The 24,478-nt window shown below is 44.0% G+C and overlaps 1 protein-coding gene across 2 annotated transcripts in view; it reads left to right on the top strand.

Annotated features, from left to right (window-relative positions):
• PLCL1 (phospholipase C like 1 (inactive)) overlaps positions 1-24,478 on the top strand; it is a 187,020-nt gene that overhangs the window by 115,150 nt on the left and 47,392 nt on the right. For both annotated transcript variants that reach the window (XM_075608723.1, XM_075608724.1), the window contains exon 2: positions 20,682-23,153. In XM_075608723.1, coding sequence (XP_075464838.1) covers positions 20,682-23,153 — 2,472 coding nt within the window. The remainder of the gene's footprint in view (positions 1-20,681; positions 23,154-24,478) is intronic.

The following is a 24,478-nucleotide window of genomic DNA, read 5'->3' as shown; positions in this document are numbered from 1 at the left end:
ACACAAAGCCATTATACTCTCCTCCCCACACAAAGCTTCTTTCCTCCCACCTCAAACATGTTCGCTACTCAGTGGGCACGTCCTGCACTGTCCAGAGATGAAGGGGCTTCTCTCTCTGTGGTGTGGGGAGTGGAGAGAGAGGAGAGGCGGATCGCAGCCTTTATATCTCCAGGCGGCACGGGAGGTGCCAGCTGAGCAGCCAGCGTAGTTTTTCCCCTGGGTCCGTGATGCCCGGCAGCGGTCTAGGACATTTGGTGAAGGACGCTTTGCCGCGACCAAATGGCCGCTAGCGCTTCGCCATGACTCCCCCCGCCACCAGAAGCTGCCGCGCTAGCCACTTCGCTGCTAAGGTAATTGCCTTAACCTAAAACCTCCTACCCTAAAATCCCTTCAATTAACCCCCTACCGTAACTACTAAAACCCCTTAAATGAATACCTTGCACTAAGAGCTAAAACCCTTAAATGAACCCCCTATCCTATGTGTTAAACACACCAGGTATTCCCTGCACTCCAAATGAATACAAGAAAAATAATGATGCTTAAAATACTATTGTGTATTATTGAGCAAGAAACATGTAACAACAATAAGCAAACACAAATCACAAATAATAAGTAGATACAGGAAGGTGAGGAGGGGTAGTGAGGAAGGGGGGAATGTGATATCACTAGTAAAGTGAGGGTAGGGTAAAGAAACCTAGCGAGGAAGGATGTTGGTGTAGGAAGAAGCAGGGCCAACGTTTCGGGGTTATGTACCCCTTCTACAGGCCCAATCCCATAGCTTCAACAAATTGGGACTACAGTACTTCCCAACTCCCTCACTACTTGATCCTCCCTTTCTTCAAAAATAAACAATTGTAGAGAAGTCAAATACTTATGAAAATAGGTAAATGCAAACAGTGGTACATAAAATAGACTGTCATCTATCATGTATTCTACCTAATGCAATGACCACCTGACACACCCTTATACAAATTGGACCTGAAAACAAAAACACACTAGTGTATGATCTACAATTGATTAATATGGTGCATGCAATCAGTCTCTGCAGATGGTCCAGTGGTATTAGCAGTATTCCCTTAGAGCAAGTCTCTATGGCTCAACAGGCTACAATATTAGGTAAGTAAACTTGAAAAAAGTCCTCAATGTGTATTGATAACGAAACAACTGTACTCAGAGAGAGAATCTCGCCCGGTCCTGCTCCAACTGCCAGCGGGGTGGTTTGGTGTTGTCTGATCAGCCAGTTGGTTTAAATGCCTCTCTCCCGGCTTCTCGATTTACTTCCGGGTTTGTGCGCGCGGTCAGTGATGTCATTGTGGGCGGAGCTTGCTTGTGGCTTGAATATAATTAGAACAAAGTCCAATTTTCAGCGCATCCAAATCTCAAATAAGGTAGTGCCAATATAAAGACTGATAAACATGAATCTGCATGGAATAAGATTGCAATAAACCCCCATGGGACTATATACTGTCACAAAATGATATGGCCCATAAATTGGGTACCGTGAACAATGACAGTCCTTTGGATCTATGTGGATGGTAAAAACCAAAGATCCGTGGACTATATATAAACAGACCCTAGAGCCTAGCACACTAGCCAGTGTGCCACATGTGACAGTCAGTGGTGATAGAATAACTCACGATTGTGATGTCCTTCCAATTTTAACGTGTGCCTCACGCTGATAGTAGCATAGAAGTTCCAGAGATGTAGGCAACGCAGCACAGCAAGCAGAAAAATAGCAAGTGGGGGCTACGAGGTCAAAAAATAATAAAAATGTATTGAATCAAAATACACATGGTATATAGCAGGTAAGTACCACTCTTGCTTGTGGTTTGGCTCGTGAAGCGTGTGACGTCATTCTATGGGCTGAATTTCACCATACCTCACATAGGGCTGTGCGCATGATGCTAATGAATGCATCCTTCAGTGTCCGTTTGCCAGCTCTGACAGGCGCAGTCTAAATCATTCTGATGGCTGTCACTTTTGTCTAATACATTTCTTTATCTACTGTTCACATTGTCTTGGCGTTCCATGCCAGTGAAAAAACAAGAGGACATAACCAGGGTTATAGATTAATAGACATCTGTACACTGTCCCATACAAAGAAACCAATGACAATGTCATGTTCCTGATTCTATTGTTATGACACTACCTCACAAAACATCTTAAACTACTACGGCAGGAATAATAGTATTAACTCATTATATTCTAGATACAGATACTCTGTCACAGAACATTAGAATCAGGAACATGGCACTGTTCATTCACTCCACTGAAGGATGCATTCATTAGCATCATGCACACAGCCCTGTGTGAGGTATGGTGAAATTCCGCCCATAGAATGACGTCACGTGCTTCACGAGCCAAGCCAGAAGCAAGCTCCACCCACAATAACATCACGCGCTTCATGAGCCAAGCCAGAAGCAAGCTCCGCCCACAATAACATCACTGACCGGGCACGCACACCCGGAAGTAATCAAGAAGCCGGGAGAGAGGCATTTGAACGGACTGGCTGATCAGACAACACCACACCGCCCCGCTGGCAGTTGCTAATACCACTGGACCATCTGCAGAGACTGATTGCATGCACCGTATTAATCAATTGTAGATCTTACGCTACATGTTTCTTGCTCAATAATATACAATAGAATTTTAAGCATCGTTATTTTTCTTGTATTCATTTTGGAGTGCGGGGAACACCTGTGTGTTTGATAGTGTACTTAGGAGAGATTAGGGGTCTCTTCACAGTTCCCGTACACCCACAGGGTACTTATATCAGTATTAAAACTACACACACGGTAGTGGGGTCTATACAACATACTTTCTAATTGTTAAACACCTTCAATTAACCCTAATACCCTAATCGCTAAAAACCCCTTACATTAATCCCCTACCCTAAACAGTAATAAAACTTACCTGAGAAGTGGCCAGTGGCTGGGATTCCAATGGTGGATCGGCTGCGGCAGCGGGGTGAGTCTCGGCGAAGCGTTGGCGGCCATTTGGTCGGGGTGAAATGGTGCGATCAAATGTCCCATGCCACTCGGCAGAGGGTCGCAGCACACCAGGATTGTCCGACGTCCTCTCAAATCCACTTCTGTGTAGGTAGTTTAAGCAACACTTACAGTAGGAGACCTGTGATTAAAAATGATTTCTCTAACGCAGTAGTGAGGAGACGCGAGTAACAGCGGCACAATATAAAACAGGGGAAAGCGTTTACTTGATAGATGTTCATGTTGCATTTTCCTTCTCTTTACAAGTCCTGATATGAAGAGAGAGACGGCATCACAGCACTCGTGTGGATTGTCAATTAAGGACATGTCACCATTGCTGTGCAGTAGAAACATTTATTTTATTTTTCTTACAAATTGCCTTGTTTCTGCTGCCTTTTCAATAAGGCTTTGTCCCCCCTTGATTCACTCAAGACAGAAATCTTTTCAATAATGAATATGCTGTAAGACACTTTCCAGCGTAAGTTGCACTAAAGCCCTGGAAGGTGTTCTTTGGCATGGCACCACTTACTAAATATAGGGTTTGTCTTTGCTGGTGATCTTCAAAGCATTGTACATGTTATAATCTCTGTATAGTGAATCCTTGCCCTGAAGAGCTTACAGTCTAATTTCTAGCACCGGAGACACAACGACTTAAAGTAATTTCACCAAGGAGTTTGTGTTGAGCAGAGCAGCTGACAGGTAAAGATGACTACAAACCTTTGGACACTTGGTTAAAAGGCTGTGCTAGCGGTAGGGGCATTGTCTTTGAAGTGGGAAGGGTCTGGTTCCAGATCCTGGACAAGCTGGATCTGACTGCAAGTTTTTTTGGGACAATCGCTTACAAATTATATTCTGTACTTTAGCGCAATATAAAAATAGATGGTTATAATTAGACACCACCTTTTAAATGCACTTAACATACATACTGTATGCAAAGTTATGCGCATACTGCAAGGCATCAGAGCTTCACACTGCGGATTATGGGCATTATTTACTAAGTGGTGCTATGCTGGAAGGTGTTGTGTGGTGTAGCACAGCTTGGTAAACATGGCCTACAGTAAGAAATGAATACAAATATAAATAGATCAACGTTGTTTTTTTTTTGTTGAAAACCCCAAACCCTTATCTGCCATCAGTGTCTGTGTAAGTTAATGCCTGCAATGTATCTTCTCTTCCCCACCATCCTAAATTCATGGTGGTGCTTTGTTTGAGGATGGGAGAGATGGCACAGCTGCTACTGAGCTCCTGCAAAGGAAGAGTCTTCTCAAAAGCTATTAGCAGGCAGGTGTTCTGAGAGAGATGGCACAGGACATGTGTGTCATTTGTCAATCAATTCCTCTTTCTGTGCTAACCACACAGAGTCAATGCTGGTGCATCACCTGCTGTAATGAGGCATTTAAAATCTGCTGTGCTGCTCATCAGCTTCTCAGTGTAGACTTACAAATACAAAGGGAGACTGTTGCATTCAGAGGAACAAGGGGAGACGAAAGCAAAGTTAGATCTCTATTCCTAATTCTTAACAAGTACAGCACAGATTCAAACCCCTACCCAACCAGAGGGGCAAAAAATGCACCATGGCAGAGACCTAGTGAGGGTTTGTATGTTAGGGCTCTGTTAAGGTCCTTTGGAGAATGTGCATTGGGGGTTGACTGGATGTATATACTTGCCTACTCACCATCATTATACTGTACATAAGAGCATGTTCATCTTCATCACCAATTCAAATGTAATTACATTTTTGTCCCAGCAGCATTTGTCAGTAATGTTTTAGAGGGAACCTCAATGTATAATTATCTTTATTTTATTTATATGGTTTTATACATATGAATTATTTTTTACATAAGTATCGGTCTAACATTAATTTGAAAATGACATTCTGTGGACTGAATGCCTGAAATCAGCTCTGTGACCTGTAATTTAATCATCTGCCTATTCTTCCTGCTAACTAGATTTCTCTTCTTTCTGAAAAAAATACAAGAAAAGAAACGCCAAGAATACGATTAGCACAAAGACTCAATTAAGTAATAATCCCCGAAGAACAGGGCATTTCTGTCCAATAATGCCCTGTTCTGAGGGGATTATTACTATTATAGGCTGAATGTAGGCTTATTCCATAAATCATAGACACTTTGTGTAGTTATATAGATTTTTATTAAAATAAAATGGTAAATACATTAAAGCACCTCTATATACACTTACACTGCAGCTATCTATATCCACACACTGCCGCCCCCTCTGTGTGTACGTACGTACACACACACACACACACACACACACACACACACACACACACACACACACACACGCTACATCAAAACTCTGCTGCTATACACACACACACACACACACACACTGCTGCTACACACACTCTAGCTACACTCACATACAAACTGCAGCTACACCCAAACAGCAGCTACACACACACACTGCAGCTACAAACACACAGACACAAACTGCAGCTACACACACACACACACACACTGCAGCCACACACACACACAAACTGCAGCTACACACAAACCAACTGCAGCTACACACACATACAAACTGCAGCTACACACAAATACAAACGGCAGCTACACACACACAAATTGCAGCTACACACACATACAACACACAAACTGCACCCATACAAACTACAGCTACACACATACAAACTGCAGCTACACACACATACAGCACACAAACTGCAGCTACACACACAAACTGCAGCTACACACTAGACAGACTGCAGCTACACACACACTGCAGACACACTTAGGCCTGGGACATGGTGCAGGGAGGAGCGCTGGGCAGCACTGACGCTCATGCTCTCCTGCTCAAGCAGGAGATTTGTCTTGTCCCTGCATGAGCGCCAGCGAGCGCGCTTGTGTGCCGGGCGGGAGGCGGGCCTAGCGCGCCACATCACGGCGCCGACGTCACGGACTTCCATTGGCATCTGGCAGTCACGTGACTGGCCCTGCGCTTCCCTCAGTGGGAAATCTAAAATTGGTCTGTCGGCTGAAATTCCGCACGCCTGCGGAAGCGCCGTCTAAAGCCGTGCTGATAGGGATAATGTTGCCCCTCAGCGCGGCTCAGTGCGCCTCAGCACGGTCTTTTTGACCATGTCCGAGGCCTAACTTTACACTCCCTCCCTTCTCTCAATTAAGTCTGTTAGCCCTGTTCATGGAGGGAGGGGGAGGAGTCACAGCCTGCTGTTTCTTCCTGACCAATCCCTTGCCCTGTCTCAGAGCTGTTCCTTCCCCCTGACCAATCTCCTGCCTGTCTTAGAGCTGTTCTGAAAGTTGATTCTCTGGAAAGAAACACATTGGAAAGAAACACTTTGCAAGCAGCCAAAAATTCCGGGCATTACTGATTGGATAATTCCCGGAATTCTAACCAATCAGAGAGCAGGGATTTTAATAATGCCTGGAATTTTACTGCTTTAGCCTATAATTATCTTTATCTCATAAAGTAGTGTTCATCTAAAACAGAGGGGTGGAATATCATAGCACTCAAGAGAACAGAACTATTTATATTAATTATACTGGCTTTCCCCCCTCAAACTATTTATTTGTTTAGAACAGTTTTTATACCACATAGAAACAGATAAATGCGTCTGATTGAAAATTCTAATATATATGAACCTAGTATGCAGTTTCCATAATATTAAAAAAAAAATGCTTCTGTAACATATTCAAGTAGTTTGCCTGTCTGTTTGCAGAATAACTGAAGTTGTAAGCTACTAATGTGTTAATATTTTGGTGATATGTTTTCTGCGCACAAGAATAGGTTAGCTGTAAGGCTTGGAAAGCGCTGTATGCTATGTTTTCATCCAACTTTCATGTTGGATCATCAAAATATAAAAATGTTGGATCATCAAAATATAAACAAAAAGTACTAGAGTGTACATAGAGCAGAGATCCCTTCGGGGTGCACTCCAACAAAGCAATTAACAAGATATTAGTAGATAATAAAACTTTTAATTTTAATAGGCATACTTAAAATAAATACAGCTTAGGGATTCATGAAATACATATAGTGGTGCTCCCAAACTACAGTGAATTAAAAGGATGTTCATCCCCAGGAATGATACCAGACTCACGGCTGTGTTAGTAATGATATCCAGGTACTAGTATTGAAAAAGAGACACAAAAACCGACGTTTCGGTCCCCCAGTGGGACCTTTCTCAAGGTGGTGCGGTCCCACTGGGGGACTGAAACGTCGGTTTTTGTGTCTCTTTTTCAATACAAAGAACTTGTGATCAGCTTACCTGAGTGCTGTCCCTTGATGTCGTGCTTCAACCGGTATCGTATGGTCTTTTATTGTGTTATGGGATAAGCACCAAACTTTGTTTACTTTCAAGTGGAGTGCCGGCTGTTTTTTGGATTATATATATATCTACTAGCAGTTGGAATTGTTTAAATTAGAGCCCCAATGCATCAGCCTGTTTCCAAAATGTATTTATAGACTTGGTATAGTTTGGCTACAGTTCTCTTAATGAGATGATTGATACCTCAGTCAGAGGACTATCCAATTGCATCATTATCCCTACACTGAGGACCGCCTATAAACTTTGTTGCTTCATAGGCAAGTGTCTGCACTGTTGCTACTCTAACCAAAGATACATTGTACCTAGATCTAGACACAGATCACTATTTTTACCACTGAATTTTTATCTAAGAGACGTGTAGCCAAACTCGCTGCCTATAAATAAGTTTTGGAAACAACTCCGAAGGGATTTCTTTGCTCTATGTACACTCGAGTACATTTTTTGTATATCACAGGTAGCATACACCTCCTCATATAATAACCCGAGAGTTGAAGCGGGGTTTCTCTCTCTCTGTCTGGATCATTAAAATGTATCCCAAACCGCAGGAAATCTGCACTTCTCCAGTGAGACTGCCCCATTTGAAAGGCTAACAGACATATTTATAAATCAAAAAAAAGCTGTGTGTGCTGTGCACGCGCATAGTAAGTGAAACTTCATTGACTTTTGTCACAGAAATTGACTTATAACGCGCGTGCTCGGCACACATGTGTCAGTGTGTCAGTCAGTGAGTATGTATGTGTTTGTTTGTGTGTGTGTGTCAGTCAGTGTATGTATCTGTGCCGGTCAGTGTATGTATCTGTACCGGTCAGTGTGTGTATTTGTGTCAGTCATTTTGTGTGTGTGTGTGTGTGTGTGTGTGTGTGTGTGTGTGTGTGTGTGTGTGTGAGTGTATGTCTCTCTCTCTCTGTGTTGTGTGAATGTCTCTCTGTGTCGGTCAGTGAGTGTATGTGTGTCAGTCAGTGTGCTTGCGTATGTGTGTCAGTCAGTGTGTCAGTCAGTGTGTGTGCGTATGTGTGACAGTCAGTGTGCGTGCGCGTGTGTCAAAGTGTGCATGCGTCAGTGTGTGTGTGTATGTGTTTATTGGCAGCAGTACCAGCATCATGAATGTTGAGCGGGTGGGGGAGCTCACAGTGGGGGGGAAGGAATAGGGACATCATTCAGGGGCGGTGTTCGGTACATCACTGGGGTGTGCGTGCGTGTGTCAGTGTGTGTCAGAGTGTGCGCGTGCGTGCGTCAGTGTGTGCGCGTGCGTGCGTCAGTGTGTGCGCGTGCGTCAGTGTGTGCGCGTGCGTCAGAGTGTGTGCGTGCGTCAGAGTAAGTGTGTGTCAGTCAGTGTGTGTGTGTGTGTGTGCGTCAGAGTAAGTGTGTGTGTGTCATTGTGTGTATGTGTCAGTCAATGTGTGTGTCAGTCAATGTGTGTCTGTCAGTGTATGTGTATCTCTCTGTGTGTACCGTATGTCTCTCTGTCTGTGTCCTGCCCCCTCTCTCCTGACGCCCCCCACCCCCGACGGAGCTGCGGACCCGGGGGGCTCAGTCTGAGTCTTGTGAGCAGATACCCCCCCCACCCCCCGGCGGCGCGCTCAAGCTCCCCCCTTCCCCACCCCCCGGCGGCACGCTCAAGCTCCCCCCTTCCCCACAACCCGGTGGCGCGCTCAAGCTCCCCCCTTCCCCACAACCCGGCGGCGCGCTCAAGCTCCCCCCTTCCCCACAACCCGGCGGCGCGCTCAAGCTCCCCCCCCGGCGGCGCGCTCAAACCACCCTATTCCCAGGCGCCGCTGCCAGCCGCTTCTGCGCATGCGTGGCGCGCGGCATGGCAGTGGGCGGGGAACGGCGCCGCAGAGGAGTCTCCCGCCCGGCGGCAGAGGAGTGTCCAGCCCCGCGGCAGAGGACTCTCCAGCCCGTGTATCCTGTGGCAGCAAGCCCACCTGCGGAGGTATGTGTATGTAATTATGTGTGTTTGTTTGTGTCAGTGTGTGTTTGCTCCGGGGGCAGGGGGACTTGCAGGGTGACAGAGGAGTGCAAAGCCGGGGCCATGAGTGTTTGCTCCGGGGGCAGTGGGACTTGCAGGGTGACAGAGGAGTCTGTATGCTTCTGACATAAGAGGAATAACAGCGGTGGGACCGGAGCAGCTTCAGACAGCTGACGGAGTTCCCCCACCAGCGCCTGACGTCACTGGGACGTATAGTAGCGTTAGGAGCGGCGCCGGCGGCTATCGCCGCCGCCGCCGCCGCATATGTCTGCGGCCGTGTGGGGGGAGCGGGGGCCATTAGGAGCGGCGCCGGCGGCTATCGCCGCCGCCGCCGCATCTGATTTGTGGAGCGGGTGTGATGTCAGTGTTGGGGTCGGGCTGAGCCAGAACACAGCCCGGCCTCAACTGCCAGCACTGACGTCACATCCGTTTCATTTCTGTCTCCACAATTCTTTTTTGCCCTAGTTTGAATGAGGTGCCACTAAGGAAGTTTCACTTCAATAATTTAGGGAGGACGTAAAAGAAACAGGACTAGATTAAATCAATTGGTTTGTTCCAGCTGAAATACAGTTGGCCAACTGACTTTTTTGATATAAGCTCATATATTCAAATATCTCTTTTAAGCCACAAAGCCTTTACAGCCCATTTAGATGAATAAATAGCATGCACTATGCAGGTTTGGTGACCGCAGATAATGAGTATTTGATATGCGGAGCCTGCTCATAAACTTGCTTCTCTTTCATAGTAAGATAACAGTCATCTCACAGGAATCAGCCTGGCTGATGATTAAAAACTTAGATGATCAACACTCCCTTCTGATTTCTGAGGGGTGTGTGTTAGGTTTTACATTGGGGTGTAAATCCCTGACGGGAGACGTGTTTAGAGTTTAGGTACTGCTCATATAACACTGTCCATCTAGAACCATTTTAGCCTCATTATCGCAAGACGAAATAAAAATATGGGCCTTCCAAGCCATCCAGCGATCCCCCTTCCCTTTAGTCTCTGTAAGCTGATCTGATCCAACAACCAAACAGTAAGATGTCAAGCAGTTTAATTACTTGTAAATAAGGAAGATATTCCAAAAGAAAAATAACCGAAGATTGGTTGAACAGCAACCCAGCAAATAAGCACTGATCAACTCACCGGGTAGTATAAAAATAAAAAAAGTTTATTGAGCTACTGTACTTATTAAAAAACAAAAGACATACTAAAGACAAAAACATGGGAAATTCTCCTCCCACGCGTTTCACGCTAACAGCGCTTTCTCAAGGAGTCTATAGACTAGATAATCCAAAAGACCTTGTTGCAAATTACCTAAAATTTCAGTTAGAGCAAAGCAAACGTGTTCTGACATGTAATGCAACCACTCCGCTATCATTTGTATTGTTTGTCTCCAGTGATTGAAGAGGCCTAAAAAAAGTAGCAGTAATAATCCACAAACTCTTACTGTTTTCCTGCAAGTCTCACTGAACTTTTGTATCAGTGTCTCATAGACTTTAATGGAGTCTCACTGATAAAAATCATAATTTTCCTAATACTGTACATTTTTTGGAAGTGAAACTTCTTTGCTAGCACCTAGTGAAATTGCATAGGACTGAATCTCCTTCATTGGGAAAGAAAATGTGTAACGGAAGTGACGTCAGGTAATGGTGTTGACCGCGCATGCGCAGAAGCATCCGTTGATGTGCGCGCATGCGCATAGTGATGTTTTCCTGGAAGTGATGTCTTCATGGTTACCAGTGCAAGCTTAGAAGCGACTGTGACGATAGCTTCCACAGGCTTATTAATATTACACAAAAATAATTGGGTTTGAACTGAACGAGGCTTAAGATATAATAAATTGTATTTATTCCTTAGAATAAAGGTGAACACAACAGATAATACAGTAACAAACAAGAAGTACACTTACTTAAGGGTTGGGGAATGAGAAGTATGATGTAGCATTTCTTTCAGCAGTGAGGAAATCATTCAGGTGATATCAGGTAACCATATCAGCAAACGAAGACAAAGGATATATGGGTGGACAGCCGTTTATAAACCATTCTCCTTCTATTCTTAACCTTAAGCACAGGGGATTGGTTTACAATTACCTCCAGCCACTCACTAACGTGGGAAAGCATTCTGACCCATGCCCCCCTGCTAGTTGGCACATGGGCAGTAGAACTCTAGGGGTCTCATTTCTGAAGCCCCACATTTACGTCAGGAATGCCAGAAAGTCTACTATTTGGAGTTCTGGCAGGAACACCTTTGTTGAAAGGTGTTAACTGGAACACTTAAGACCTGCCCTGGTTTGGGCTTCGGATAAACAGTGAGGGTGATAAAACTCTTTGAACAGCACTTAAATCCTAGACATAGCGGCGTCCCCAGGGCCATCTGCTACCTTATGGCCCAAAAGAATTTCCTTTTGAACTTATCCCTACCTTAGGATACACTATTAAGCATAAAACATAAACGTATTAAAATATCCGGTTCCGTTAGGTTTAGCAGGTCCAAACTTCCCAGTTCGCATTGCCAGAACTGGGACACCATATGGTCAAAAAAGCGACTTGCTACGACCTAAGAAACCGGAGTTACACAAATGCACATTAAATCATTTTAATACAAAAATCTCCATTGAAAAAGAAATCTCAGCTTTTCACTAAATCCCCATTGAAAACAACGGGCAGCTCCGCCATAGACTTTCAATGGTAAATCGCCGCCATTGAAGTCAATGGGGGTTTTCTGCCATTGAAGTCTATGGGAAAAGTCCCGAACTTCAAGGGGGTCCATACTCCGTCGGGTTGGTCCAAGCGGGTCAAGGATGGTTCTGCAGCGATGCCGGAGCAGTGGCTACAGATACCCCAAACCCTGATCCGCTGAACCCTCCGGAACCGGAGATATGGATTCCTAAAATTCAGCATTTCTCACTTAGTCATTTTTCTGAGCCGTTTCTGCCGCCGCCGGCAAAGCCTATGGCGCGACCCGCTCTATCTGGTTCGACCCTTATGGGGGGTCCAGGATTCGGGGACCCGGTGGTGGTCGAGTGGGGGGACGCTTAGGAACTAGGGGCAAAAAGAATTTTATCCCTAGGTGCCCTAGAACAGTTTATTTCCCCGCTAATTGACGTTGAACTTGACCCAGTGATTTTAGCTCTTTTGAAAGACATTGTATCCGCTTTGCGGTTTGCGGTCTGGACGGCAGCCAACTAGGTTACCTCGAGGCATCTCCATTGAAGTCAATGAGCCCATTGACTTTCAATGGGAAACCGCCGCTCTCCCTCTCGGACGCCACCTGCTGGTCACTACAGGAAACAGGACGAAAACAGCACACATTCCTATTGAAATGCATTGAGCCCTAATGGCGGCCAATGGGGACCTGCAAAATGGTGCCTGAAAAGGCGGGAAAACTACACAAAGAGCTATAATCATTAAAGAATTATTAACCCTTGTGCTCCCGGATGGATTCTAGTGTGTGTGTGATGCAAACACTGAGTAACCAGACATTACAATGGAACAGGGGAAATACATTTACATGTCATAACAAGGGTTACATCACATTTCTGGACCTCAGCCCAGTTAACCCCTTGTCTCCCTGGTGCGGTCAGGGGTGGCCAAATGGGGTGCAACCCCTTTAATACCGGGCCACCCCTCTCTCTCCCTCTACAGCGACTTTCATCCCTCGCAAATGCGCAGAAATGGGAGCGCCGCCGCGCAGAAGCGGCTGTTGCCATCTGCGCATGCGCAGAAATGGCCGGGACCACCTGCACATGCGCAGAAGCGACCGGCGTCCCTGCACATGCGCAGAAGCCGCAGGAGCCGCCTGCACATGCACTCCACATCTGTAAAGTCTCCAAAGCCTCCAAAATTGTATTATTCTCCAGTGTAGATGTTATATTGGTTTCCGAAATAACTATATTTTATTTATAAATCCCGAATATTGCAGCTGGGAGTTGTTTTCTCTCTTTGGTCATTCCTATATCACTAGATGAGGTATGAATATCAAACATATTATTTTCTGAAATTAACGAGTCTTTAGTTTGTTAACGGATTTACAGTTGTAAGTCACATCGTAGTTAGGTTTAACTACTTTAACATCTCGTTGCTGACAACCATAAACATTGTTTTGCCTGTTACCTTTTTTACTGCAATTAGGCTGTATGGATTACATTTGAGTATCTTCTCATTAAAGTTCAGTAGTAATTATCAATCATCCACTCAAGTAGACATCATCAATGATTAGTTTCAGTTTTGGGGCTCTTTGATGTTCCTAATTTCCTAAATGGTATTGACACATTTTCTGGAGGGATGCGATAGTGGTGGACCTCCTTGACTTTGATGCAAAAGGTGTCAGGTTCAGTTCTAGCTTCAACACCTGATCGACATGATGTGCCTCACTTTGTGACTACACTACTAATACTACTACAGTACTAATAATAATGCTTTTTTGTTCTCCTATTAAAACAATCTGAGGGGTGTGCCGAGCACCCGCGTTCTAAGTGAAATGTCTTTGTGTTTTGTCACTGAAATTGTATTTTGATTTTGATGTTTTGGATTGGATGAAAGACTTTGAAGAGTACAATAACAACAATTTCAGTGACAAAACACAAAGAAGTTTCACTTAAAATGCACGTGCTCGCCACACACCCTTTTTTTCTGTCTAGAGCCCCTAAATCTCACTGATCTCCATCCCCGTAAGTTGATATCTCTGTGCATCGTTTCTAAAAAGTCTAAACTTTAAAGATTGTGGTAAAATCTAAGAGAAATCGTCTTCCGCGCTCTAGAGCCAGATCTGTCGTGACGAGGAAGTCTCCTCATCTTACGTTCGCCTTATCTGTGACGTCGTGGTCGGAGCAATCACGCGACCGTGATGTGCTTTGGGGGGCTGTGGCATTGGGGTAGCCCAGCCCTTCAGGTACTCACTGGTTTAAACCTCATGTTAGAAAGATTTCCCATGACACTTATTCTGCAAAATCCGAGAGAAAACTGCAAAAGAAATCCATATTTGCTAAAAAGGAAATGGAACTATAACTGAGTACGTAACATCTGTTTGTCTTCTAATATAAGATATGTTTATTAGCCATAATCTAATACACAAAATACAAAATCTCACATGATATGTGCTGATGTTGCCATATGTGGGTAACCGGCCTGTAGCAAGGATATAACGCTACATGGACCCCAGTATTTCAGTGATCAAGGCTAATTTACAAAGCAGTTTTCAGTAGTTTTACAATGAATCCCATTTAAAAGGTAGTTAAGCATATTAACTAGAATTGTGCTATAACCGAAGAATACAGGAGAATTATGGGTTCTGTGTTCTTGGTGAAAATTGGAATGCAAGGGGGATTTTTAGTGAAAAAAAAAATATAGGGTTTAGTCATTTAATTGTAGTAGTGCCCTGATTGGCCAACCTAAGGCACACTCCATCCCACAATGAGCAGCCACTTCACCTCTTTGTTTCAACATTGTGCCTCGTTCCCTTTAGAGTGTAAGCTCTCACGATCAGGGACCTCTCTGTCTTTATTTGTAGTTGTATGTAACTCTGTTTATGTAATGATCAAATCTCTGCGCTCTCATTGTACCGCGCTGCGGAATATGATGGCTCCTTACAAATAAACGATAATAATAACCCTCCAGCACAGTGATCACATGACTGCGACGTCACTGAGAAGTCCTCCTCTTGTTCCTCTTCCGGCCACATGGAGTTCAGCACTTCTATCTTCCCAAGAAAACGAGCAGAGTGCTACTATGTGTCAGATCTCATGACATGGGGGCTACATCTTAGGGGTACCTAGAGGGTTAGTGAATAACTCCCATAATTTCTGTTCATGGGCAAATGAGGCAGGTTTGTGCACCTGTGGAAGGCATGCAGATGCTCTTCTGTGTATTGTATCTGCTGTACTTTGCGGAGAGTTGTTGTCATCTTTTTACCCACCACAACCTACAGATGCAGCACGACTTACTGTCCTCGGTGCCACAGACAAACCGGCAGAAGTCTGCTGCGCCGGGGACAGTGTCTGATGCAATGGAGCTTGTGGGGGGTCCATGCCTCTGAATGGGATCCCACCACGCCACGTTATTCCCTCAGTGCTGTGACCACAGCGGCCGCATTACCTCGCTTGGCCCGGGCACCAAAAACACTAAGTCCTGCTACATCTATAACTGTGTCTGGGTTGCATCCACTAGCTCAAGGGTTCTGAACTCCAGTCCTCAAGACCCCCCAACGGTCAGGTTTTAATGATATTTATGCTTCAGCACAGGTGGCCCAGTGAGCCACTGATTGAGCCACCTGTGCTGAAGCAGGGAAATTCGTGAAACCTGACCTGTTGAAGACTGGAGATGAGAAATACAGCACTAGCAGCATTACGATACAGAATTAGTTGGTCAGTAAAAAAAGTTCTACCTTTAAACTAGGAAATTCCCACTCCATTGAAAACATTTGGAAGTAGGTCATGCAGTAAGCAGATTCTGCTCTTAGGTACCAACCTGTCATGATATCTATTTCCAGCCGTTTGACCCTTGGAAAAATGTATTCACTACCCCTAGCGGTTTCAGTATAAGCCACCATGCGCCTTCTAATTGGTTGTTTGTTTTGAATTAGTGAAGGAGAAGAATTTTAGGGCTCGGGAGGTGAACTCCCAGGAGACTTTTTCTTCTGGCTTAGAATAAAATAAAAACATCATCATTATTTGCCATGAGAAACGTTGCCTCTTTATCGCGGGCTCCTCGCAGACTCCTGCTCATTAAGAGACTCTGGCTGTCTTTAGTTTAGTGTTATATTTGTTACCCCCTGGGAAATCAGTCACGGAGGAAAGGACATCTCTGGAGGGCAAAAAATGGACGGATTTTATTACCTCCTGCATATGTAGCGCACAGTACAGTATGGAAAAGGTATTCAGGTGACTGATCGTACACTTTCACACATGGATTTGCTGGTGTACCCTGTTCTGTCTAAAATGAAACCATAAGGTACTTGCAGTATGAAACAAACACTGAAACTTGCACAAGTGAGAAAGAAACATTGGTAACACACTGTTTTGTACTCTGTGAGATATAAATTCATACCGATAATTTTCTTTGCAATGTTTGTGTACGTTCTGTAGTCAGAGGCATCATAATTCACTTCCACAGAGGGGATACTACAAGGGACATTAGCCGTATTGATGGTGAAACAAGCATTCACCTGAGCAAAGTAACCTGACTCATTAGTATACTATTGAGTTTATTGAACTCTTGGTATCAATATGTTGTGAGCGTGTGGCTGCTTGTAGAAGGAAAATTGATCTGTGCTTAGTTGCAACTTGTACAAAAGTCTTTGCTGGAAGTTTTATTTTGTGGAATGCAGAGCGTTTTACAGTACAGTCTCTCTGGCATTGAAGGGGCTAGTGCCACTACAGTCAAGACCAAAAAGGTTATGGGCCATATTTACTAAGCGATGTGAAGCCATAAGTCACGTTACAGGCCATTCAAGCAAGTGGTCTTCAAGGTGTTACGGTTTTATCACTACTTAGTAATATTGGCACAGTATCTTTATGACAAGGTTAAAAGAGCAATTCCTCCTGCTCGTTTTTTTCTTTACATAAGTGGGAAGCAGAGAGCCTTTGGAGTTAACCACGATAATGTCAGCTCTGGGGTTCGCCTGATTCCCAAGATACTTAGCCAGGGAAGGTGCCGCCGGTAGAATTCCGTCCATTGGAAACAAGATGACATTTAAATCTCCTGCCTTTCGCAGGCCAGTAGGAATCTGCAACTTCATCTGTCGTGGGCATTTAAATAACCAGGAAGTAACCAGGTAAGTATCTTGGGGTCCAGGGGTTCCTGAGGCTGAAATAAGTGCAGTTTAGCTCCAGAGACACACTGCTTCGCACCTATATATAAAGAAAAGGGGAACTACTCTTTTAAACTGGAGCACTGTCTTGAAACTCACGTCCTCTTTGTCATGGAGTATGCTGATTCTTTGTTTAGGTACCAGCTTTTTGAAGTGAAACGTCTTTGCTGGCGCCTACAGGGTTTTGATGGGCAAAAATCCTTGCCTTGTAACAAATAATAGTAACGCGAGTGACGTCACGGAACTAATGGGCGTGCGCCGTCGTGCGCGGCCATCGGACATGCGCACAAAAACAGCAATCTAGGCTGCACGGACCTTGCATGCGCACAAGAAGGGGTTGTTAGCCGCAGCGCGCATGCGCAGAAGCCAATTGCCACCCCCACACATGCACAATGCTGCCTATCCTGTGCCCAAGCTCCCACGAGATCTCCTCTTCGGCCGGGATATGTGACGGGGGCTGGCCGTGTCCCTGCACCTCCAATGGGAGGAGGAGAGAGGGGGTCTGCTCCCGCAGGCACCGGCGCTCCAGCAGCAGGACACGGAGACCACACACACACACACACACTGACTGACTGACTGACACACACTGACTGATACACAAACTGACTGACACGCATACACACTGACTGACACACACACTGACTGACACACACACACACACACACACTGACTGACACACACACTGACACACACTGACTGACACACACACACACACTGACTGACACACACACTGACTGACACACACACACACACACAAGCAATTCACAGTTACTTTAAATATAGAAGTGCAAATAGCTAAAACACGCATTCTATGTCAAACTTCTTTGCGTTTTGGCACTGAAATTGTGTTTTGGTTTTTAATTAAAAATATCACCATCACAAATACAATTTCTGTGACAAAAGACAAAGAAGTTTCACTTAAGATGCACGTGCTCTGCACTCACACATTTTTTTTTTGAAGGTCAGCACAAAGCACACAATACTTTATTGAATAGAAAACAAAATATTGTTGTCTCTTTATAATGACACATTGGTCCCATAAAATCCAAGCACAAAACACGAACTCCACATCTAAGTACATAATAATTGAAAGAAGTATTGTAGGCCTCATTGAATGAACAAGAGTGTAGTTTACAATGAATAGATAGTGTTTTCTTTTTGTTCGTGTAAATGTACAGGTCTTTGAGTTCAAACCTGGAAACAACTAAAGCAGAATGGAGCTGCGATGGCCTCAGACCTTTAGGATATTTCCTCCTACGTGGTACCTGTAGCACCTTGTTTTCCTTCTCCTCTTTCTCCCAGTGAACATGACGTTTCAGATGTCTCAGGGATTAGGAATAGGGACAAATTACTGAATATTTCTTTGCAAATTATTTAAAAAAAAAATTATTTAGACATTAAAAAAACGTTTTGGTGGGTAAAAAAAAGTATCAAAAACCCTCCACAGTGCAGTAAATAAAAATACCACTTGTGGGTACATTTGCATGTCTCAGACTGGTCTGCAACCCTGTCTTTCCAAATTATCGCTTGGCAAACAGTGCTTCCACTGCAGCCAGGGTTTCTGGGTATTGATATGCAAATGAGCACAGTGCGTCACTTTTTACTTCTCATCCATTTTAACAGGGACCCCTGTAAGATTATGCCTGCCGTATTACACGGTTTTTCAGCACAGCCTGGGTTAAAAACATGATTTCAATTTTTCTAAAATTGCCCTAAACTATTGATAACTACAGTATGCTGCATTTTCTGTGTGATATATGAAAGCCCGAGCTATTAAAGCCTCAATGCCAAAAATGCCTCCAGTCCTGAAGCAGGTGTAACCACCCTCCTAAAGGGTTACTAGCAATACTAGTGCATGCTGGGCCACACCCTGGTTGCTATGAGAATCCATACATCACTCAGGGGTATTTAAGGATGAGGGACTGTTGTGTAAGGTTAGGTTCCCGGAGGTCCAGAGGAACGGAACCGAGGGGAGTGTAGATAAGTAATGTTAGTAAAGTAATAGCATAGACTAGCCCCCTACCTATATATATATATATATATATATATATATATATTGGGGCATGAATAAATTACAGCTGTATTATAAAAGTTCCTGGTGCCCATTATTTAACAACCCTGCTACCTCATCGCCCAGCCGCCTGAATGCCAGCACCCTGAGTCAGGGTAAACCATGCGGAGTAACCACATACATATCACAATGATGCAACCTCCCCATGAAGCCGGGCAGGGAGGGTTACACATGCTATACATGTATCCCCCCGTTACCGGGATAATTACCGGTGAAAGTGCCTGCCGGTGTTTCCCATGGGGGAAACACCATGGCTGTTGCTGTTGACCAAGAGAAAGCTGCAACCATTGACTTTGCAGCTCCCTATTGGCTTGCGGATCCCGCAGCCATATTGTTTTTCAGCAGAAGGGAATTTTAAACCCGGTATGTACTGTACACCAGTATGTATCTTGGGAACCAGGGGTCCCCTGCACCCCAAAATAGCATGCTTCAGCGTGGCTCCAATTATGTAAAAACAATTGCTGATTTCAGCATTTTCAATGAGCTGATAAAAATGATAGTACATGTGTTACGTGATTACACGTTTTCACTTTGAGTGTGATTGCAACATTAAATGTTAATTTCACATTTAAATAAAAAGGAAAATGCTGGTTGTGTTTGCCAATATCTTCTATACCAGTGTTTCTCAACCAGGTTGCCCTATCACCCTGTGGTGTCTCGTGCCCGGTCGCAAACACGAATGATGTGCTTTTAGTGTATTCATCCAAATGCTGCAAAGTTTCTGAATGTATTGCTGATGAAAGGTTTTGCATTGCATTTAAAATAACAGAAAACCTGAATTTTACAATTGCATTTATAAACCATCATCATGATAACACGGTTATTGTAAGTGTCACATTCTATTGTAATTAGATATTTTCCGTTCTACCCAGTTTAATTGGAATTTTACAAAAAATGTGACAACTGATAGTCATTCTTTGACAAAGTGCCAACACACAGGCGTGAAACGCGTTAGAGGAATTCTATCTTAGTTTTTTTTACTACGTGCTATGTGTTAAATGCATTTATTTTTATCAGATTTTTTTCACTCTCGCCTTTCAATTTTCACATGCTGTGAACCGCCATTTTTTTTTATTCCTCAACTGGTAAAATGATGAGGTGCCCCAGTAATTGGATCATCTCAATAGGGGTTCCCTGAGGGGAAAAGGGTTGAGGAACACTGTTCTATATCAATAACTATTATATTACTATTGCCTTAAGAACTTGCCAAAGGGGTTATCGGAAAGTAATGTTTGACAGACAAACCAGTCATAGCTCCAAAGACAGCTAGTTGTATTAATGAACAAAAACATGAGAACCCCCCTTTTTGTTTTGTGTTCCCCTTATGTTTTTTTTATGTAGATTCATTAAATAATTTTTAATCTGTCCCTACCCGGCGAGTTGTGAGTGCTTTTTTGGCTTCTCTGGCTGTCCGCCAATCCTCTTCGGTGTTATCGGAAAGTAGCAGTATCTCTTGCTGTTAATATATTTTCAACTTGTACGAAGAAGATTTTAATATTTCTTATATTTCTCTCGCTTTTTTTTTTTTAAAAATAGGATCCTTCAAATCAAAAATCCGGAAGAAAGAAAACGGTGTCTTTCAGCAGCATGCCGTCCGAAAAGAAAATAAGCAGCGCCAGCGATTGCATCAGTTTCATGCAAGGAGGCTGCGAGCTGAAGAAAGTACGACCGAACTCGCGCATCTACAGCCGCTTTTTCACCCTGGATACTGACGTCCAGGCCCTTCGCTGGGAGCCCTCAAAAAAAGATCCCGAAAAGGCAAAGCTGGATATGTCTGCCATCAAAGAGATCAGACTCGGGAAGAACACAGAAACATTTCGGAATAACGGACTAGCCGACCAGATTTCTGAAGACTGTGCTTTCTCCGTCATTCATGGGGAGAACTACGAGTCATTGGACTTGGTGGCTAATTCGGCCGACGTGGCTAATATTTGGGTATCGGGTCTTAGGTACTTGGTATCCCACAGCAAACAACCATTGGACTTGGTAGAAGGCGGACAGAACACCCCTAGGTTGACTTGGCTGAAGTCTGTCTTTGAAGCTGCAGATGTGGATGGCAATGGGATCATGTTGGAAGATACAGCCGTAGAGTTGATCAAGCAACTTTCCCCTGCCATCAAAGAGGCCAAGGTTAGGTTAAAGTTCAAGGAGATCCAAAAGAGCAAGGAAAAGCTTACTACCAGGGTGACCAGAGAGGAGTTTTGTGAAGCATTTAGTGAGTTGTGCACAAGGCCAGAAGTGTATTTTTTACTGGTGCAGATATCGAAAAACAAAGAATATTTAGATGCAAACGACTTGATGTTGTTTTTGGAATCCGAGCAAGGGATGACACAGGTAACGGAAGAAATGTGTTTGGATATTATCCAGAAGTATGAGCTCTCTAAGGAAGGACGTTTGAAGGGTTTTCTCACCATCGATGGCTTCACTCAGTATTTGCTGTCCCAAGAATGTGATATATTTGATCCCGTCCACAAGAAGGTTAGTCAGAATATGACACAGCCATTATCACATTACTATATCAACTCCTCTCATAACACGTACCTAATAGAAGACCAGTTCAGGGGTCCAGCAGATATTAATGGATATGTGCGGGCATTAAAAATCGGCTGCAGGAGCATTGAACTTGATGTCAGCGATGGACCAGACAATGAGCCAATCATTTGCAACCGCAACAGTATGACATCCCCACTCGCCTTTCGGAATGTCATTGAGGTCGTCAACAAATACGCCTTCATCTCTTCAGAGTTCCCCCTTATTCTTTGCATCGGGAACCATTGCTCAGTGCAACAACAAAAGGTGATGGTACAACACATGAAGAAGATATTTGGTAGCAAACTGTACACGGAAATACCTCTTCCAGCACAGTCCTACCTTCCATCCCCGGAGAAACTGAGGAAGAAGATCATTGTGAAAGGAAAGAAACTGCCTTCTGACTATGACCTCTTGGAGGGAGAGGTGACAGATGAAGACGAGGAAGCCGAAATGTCTCATCGGATGTCGGAGGACTACTTTGGAGAGCAAAGGATGATCCAGCTATGTAGGGAACTGTCTGACTTAGTGTCAATCTGCAAATCCGTGCAATACAGAGATTTTGATGTCTCCATGAAAAGCCAAAACTACGGTGAAATTTGCTCCTTTAGCGAGAGCCAAGCCAGTCGGATTGCTAATGAGTATCCAGAGGACTTTGTGAACTACAATAAAAGGTTTCTGTCCAGGGTTTATCCTAGCCCAATGAGGATAGATTCCAGTAATTTAAACCCACAAGATTTTTGGAACTGTGGATGCCAGATTGTAGCGATGAACTACCAGACTCCAGGACCAATGATGGATCTGAACATTGGCTGGTTTCTACAAAACGGGGGATGCGGGTACGTCCTTCGCCCATCCATTATGCGCGATGAGGTCTCTTACTTCAGCGCAAACACCAAAGGCGTGGTGCCTGGTGTGTCCCCTCAGGGCTTGCACATCAAGATCATCAGTGGGCAGAACTTTCCAAAGCCCAAAGGCGCTTGTGCAAAGGGGGACGTGATCGACCCGTACGTTTGCATAGAGATTCATGGCATCCCAGCTGACTGCGCAGAGCAAAGGACTAAAACTATGCAGCAAAATGGCGATAATCCCATCTTTGACGAGAGCTTTGAGTTCCATGTAAACCTCCCAGAGCTAGCAATGGTCCGCTTTGTGGTTCTTGACGATGACTACATTGGGGACGAATTTATTGGTCAGTACACCATACCAATCGAATGCTTGCAGCCTGGGTACCGCCACGTGCCCCTCGGCTCCTTTGTCGGAGACGCAATGGAGCACGCCAAACTTTTTGTTCACATCGCGATCACCAACCGGGGAGGAGGCGGGAAGGCCCAGAAGCGAGGCTTGACTGCACGGATAGGGAAGAAGGCCAGGCAATACACCATGCTAAGGAACACTGGCCTTAAAACGGTAGATGACATTTTTAAACTTGCTGTTCATCCTTTGCGGGAAGCCAGTGACGTCAAGGAAAATATGCAGGTGAGGAGCTTTCGTTATACTACTATGTAACTGTATAATATGTTGAAATGAAAGCCAGCCTTCCCAAAACATTTGTGAGTTGCGGGTTCAAATCTGGCAAATATCCACCCATTTATGTGTCTTGGGATTTTTCAACGAAGATGGACAAAATGCAAAAGTTAATACGATTATGAACCTGCTTTGTATATTAGGACAGAGTCTTATGCACAGGATTCCTGGAAGGGAGGAGGACAACAGAAAGTTTGGTACTCATGACTCTCAGGAATCTCATCAGTAAGGAATAGCTTAGTGGTCGGAACAGGTGGATCTCGTTCGAAATTCAGTGTCTGCTCTCCTGGTGACCTTGGACAAGTCACCTTATTTTTCTGTGCCTCAGGAACCAAAATTAGGCCTGAATTCACTGTAGATCATTAAATGCAAACGCCAATGTGTTTAACAACAATTTTGATTACCGACCTATTCATTAAAGCCATGTCGCCAGCGGTAAAGCAATGACGATGGGCTTTTCACTGCAGTGATATGTCAGCATTGTTTTGTACGCAGTGTATGCAAATGAATAATACATGCCAAATGATTTAAGATAAATTAGGATTACTTTATTAAATGACTTGGGGACTTAACCAACTTAAGTCAATTATTTAAAAATGCTTATAAGTTTCAAACTTTGGTTAAAAAAAAAAACAAGTGCCAGTCACCTGGATTTAACCTTTTAAACATGTCGCTGGGAGTAGTAGAGACTGACCCATTAAGCATCAAGTAAATGGCAATATCTTATAAATGGGGGTGCCTCATAGAAATAATATAAAATATAAAATGACTTCGCCAAGTGATACATGAGGCGGGATTTGTAAGTCGACAAGTTTAATTGTATCCATGTTTACAGTGTTGAACAATTGGACAGCTCCACGTTTTTGCAAAAGAATAGGATCTGAGAACTCAATGCACAATTTAAAAAAATATTATTATTCAATTGTCTTTTGTGTGGAGCAAATACCCCTTCCAAAAAATTATTGCACTAAAATTCCATCATGCATGGGTTACATTTTACCATCAGTGTTAATTTCACTTAAAGTGTGTGTGTGTGTGTGTGTGTGTGTGTGTGTGTGTGCGTGCGTGTGCGGGTGTGCAAAGTGTTCTTGTGCTCCCCAGTTCCTGAGATGTTATTTTGAAATTTTCCTTCCAAAAAGTTCTGTTCAGTACAAACAATATGGCCATGGTCAGCCTCACTCTGGCAGCCAATAGAAATCTATGACATCTTGCAATGACATTGTAGCTTCTGATTGGATGACCATGCATCTATTTTCCTTGCAAGTACTGGCAATTTT

Source organism: Ascaphus truei, chromosome 7 (assembly GCF_040206685.1).
Source record: "Ascaphus truei isolate aAscTru1 chromosome 7, aAscTru1.hap1, whole genome shotgun sequence".
NCBI lineage: Eukaryota > Metazoa > Chordata > Amphibia > Anura > Ascaphidae > Ascaphus > Ascaphus truei.
This window is presented reverse-complemented; position numbering and strand designations above follow the sequence as displayed.